Raw genomic sequence first — 2,303 nt, forward strand, 5'->3', positions numbered from 1 at the left:
CTCCGCGCCGCGAGCCTGGAGCCGGGAGCCGAGAGCCCGAGCCAAGAGAGAGCGGCGCCTCGCGCCCCCGCCAGTTTTCCAGGCCGCCGCAGATTCCGCCCCCTGTGGCCAACCTGCGGAACTGCAGCGAGAGACCCGACGGACTGGAGGCGTCTCTACTTCGTCCAGCAAGGAATGTGTTTTAAGTGCTACCTGTGACACCAGAATTGTTCTGAGGAATTTGAAGATTGTCACAGAAACAAGATACAGTCATACCTATGAGGGAAGTCAAATGTGTTGGGCCAACAGGACCCGCATTATCCAGTCACAAAATCTTTATGAAGGTTATAATGCACAGTGTTGGTTATCCTACTTCTCAGATGTTCTCCCCTTCTTCTTTCTTCCATCGCCTAGATCAGAAAATTCCCCAAAGCTCAGACCTTTGCTCCTCCTTTGTGCCCCTTCCAGGTCATCTCTAAGCAGGCAACGTCCAAATATACTAGTATATCCCTGGCCCAGACTTCTTAGCTAATAAACCCTATTGTTAACACAACACTGCGTGGCAAAACTAACTAATCATCATTTCACACAGCCACTCAGAATTGAAACTTCAAAGCCATATGCTTTCTTCTCTCTTAATCTCTGTATCCAATCATTCAGCAAATTTTGTTAATGTTTTCTTTGGAATTACTTTTAGATTCCTTGTTTTCTCTCCATTCTCACTGTCATCACTCTATTCTAAGCCCTTGTGATATCTTATCTGGGTTACTGCATGTTCCACAAATAAATCCTGTTAGCTTTAATCTCCCCTTAGACCTTTCTTTTCTGTTGACAGCCATAAAAATATTTCACCCAAGGTAATCTTTTGATTGTGTTATTTATTCATTTGCTCCAGAATCTACAATAGACTAGCTATCAAGACTGACTTTAAGCCTATAGTAATTAAGAGTGTAGGATGGAGATAGACCAATGGAACTGACTACAGAGCCCCCAAACAGACCCATACGTATATGGAAAGTTGATATTCAGTATATATGGCATTTTGAATCAGTGGGAAATAATGGATTATCCACTAAGTGGTCCTGGGACTAGTTGATTATCTGTATGGAAAATTATAAAATTATATCCCCACCTCACACCATAGAGGAAAAATCTATTCCAGGTATATTAAAGATCTAAATGTGAAAAGTAAAATTTTACAACTTTCAGAAGAAAACAGGAGAATATCTTTATGAGCTTGGAACAGGGGATGAGAATGATACATTTAGCTACATTAAATTTCAAAATGTATGTACTTCAAGACAATATAAATAAGTTAAAAGACAAGCCTTGAACTGGGAGATGATATTTTCAATACATATTATCAACAGAGGATACTCTGTAAGGTTCTGTACTTCTAGCTGTCATCGCCTTTCTGACTTCCTCTCCCACAACTCTCTCCAACTCACTCTGCTTACTCACACTGGCTCCTTGCTGTTCCTAGGACTTGCCAGGTATATTCTTGCCTCAGGGCCTTTGCACTTGCTGTTTACTTTGTCTGCAGTCCCACTTCTTTGTTCCGATGTCACTTTCTCAGTGAGCCCTTCCTAGACTACTTTATTTAAAATTGCAATTCAACAATCCCCTTCTCTACCACCATACACACACGTTCTCTGTCCTTCCCAGTTTTTTCCCCCCATAGGACTTATTACTATCCACTATTCTATTTTACCTGGCAATCTTGTCTATCATTTACCTTACCCCACTAGAATGTAAGTTCCATGATGGCAAAGATTTTTGTCTGTTTTGTTCATAAGCATTCTCAGTGCCTAGAATCATTCCTGGAACAAAGTAGATGCTGGAAAAATATCAATTAAATGAATGAATGAATAAATGAGTGAATAAATGAATTAGTATTCAGGATGTATAAAAGCAGCTATAAATAAATAAGAAAAAGAAAGGAACCTAGTAGAAAAACTGACAAAATATATGAATAAGCAATTCATAGTCAAGGAAACCCAAGTGACCAATAAAGACATGAAAAGATGCCTAAATTTATTTCTATTCAGGGAAATCTTAAAAAGCCATAAGATACCATTTCAGAACCATTGGTTTGTCAAAAATGTAAAAAGTCAAACAACATCAAGTGTTGTTGAGGATGTAGAACTCTGATCTACTACTGATAGAAGAAGTGTAAGTTGGTAGAACTGATGTGAAGAACAATTTGATGGTGTCTAATAAAGTTGAATATATCATACCCTTCAACCCAGAAATTCCATTTCTAGGTATAGAGTCAGGCAAAACTCTAACCTTTGTGCACAATGAGACATATAAAAGAATGATCA

General features: G+C 39.0%; 1 protein-coding gene across 1 annotated transcript in view; it reads right to left on the bottom strand.

Annotated features, from left to right (window-relative positions):
* Positions 1–1,386, bottom strand: part of OCRL (oculocerebrorenal syndrome of Lowe) — a 52,888-nt gene extending 51,502 nt beyond the window's left edge. Inside the window, exons 1-2 of the mRNA XM_008572399.1 lie at positions 1,337–1,386; positions 16–211 (exon numbers count right to left, since the gene is read on the bottom strand). Coding sequence (XP_008570621.1) covers positions 16–211; positions 1,337–1,386 — 246 coding nt within the window. The remainder of the gene's footprint in view (positions 1–15; positions 212–1,336) is intronic.
* Between the last annotated feature and the right edge of the window lie 917 nt (positions 1,387–2,303).

Source organism: Galeopterus variegatus, unplaced genomic scaffold (assembly GCF_000696425.1).
Source record: "Galeopterus variegatus unplaced genomic scaffold, G_variegatus-3.0.2 Scaffold779, whole genome shotgun sequence".
Lineage (NCBI taxonomy): Eukaryota > Metazoa > Chordata > Mammalia > Dermoptera > Cynocephalidae > Galeopterus > Galeopterus variegatus.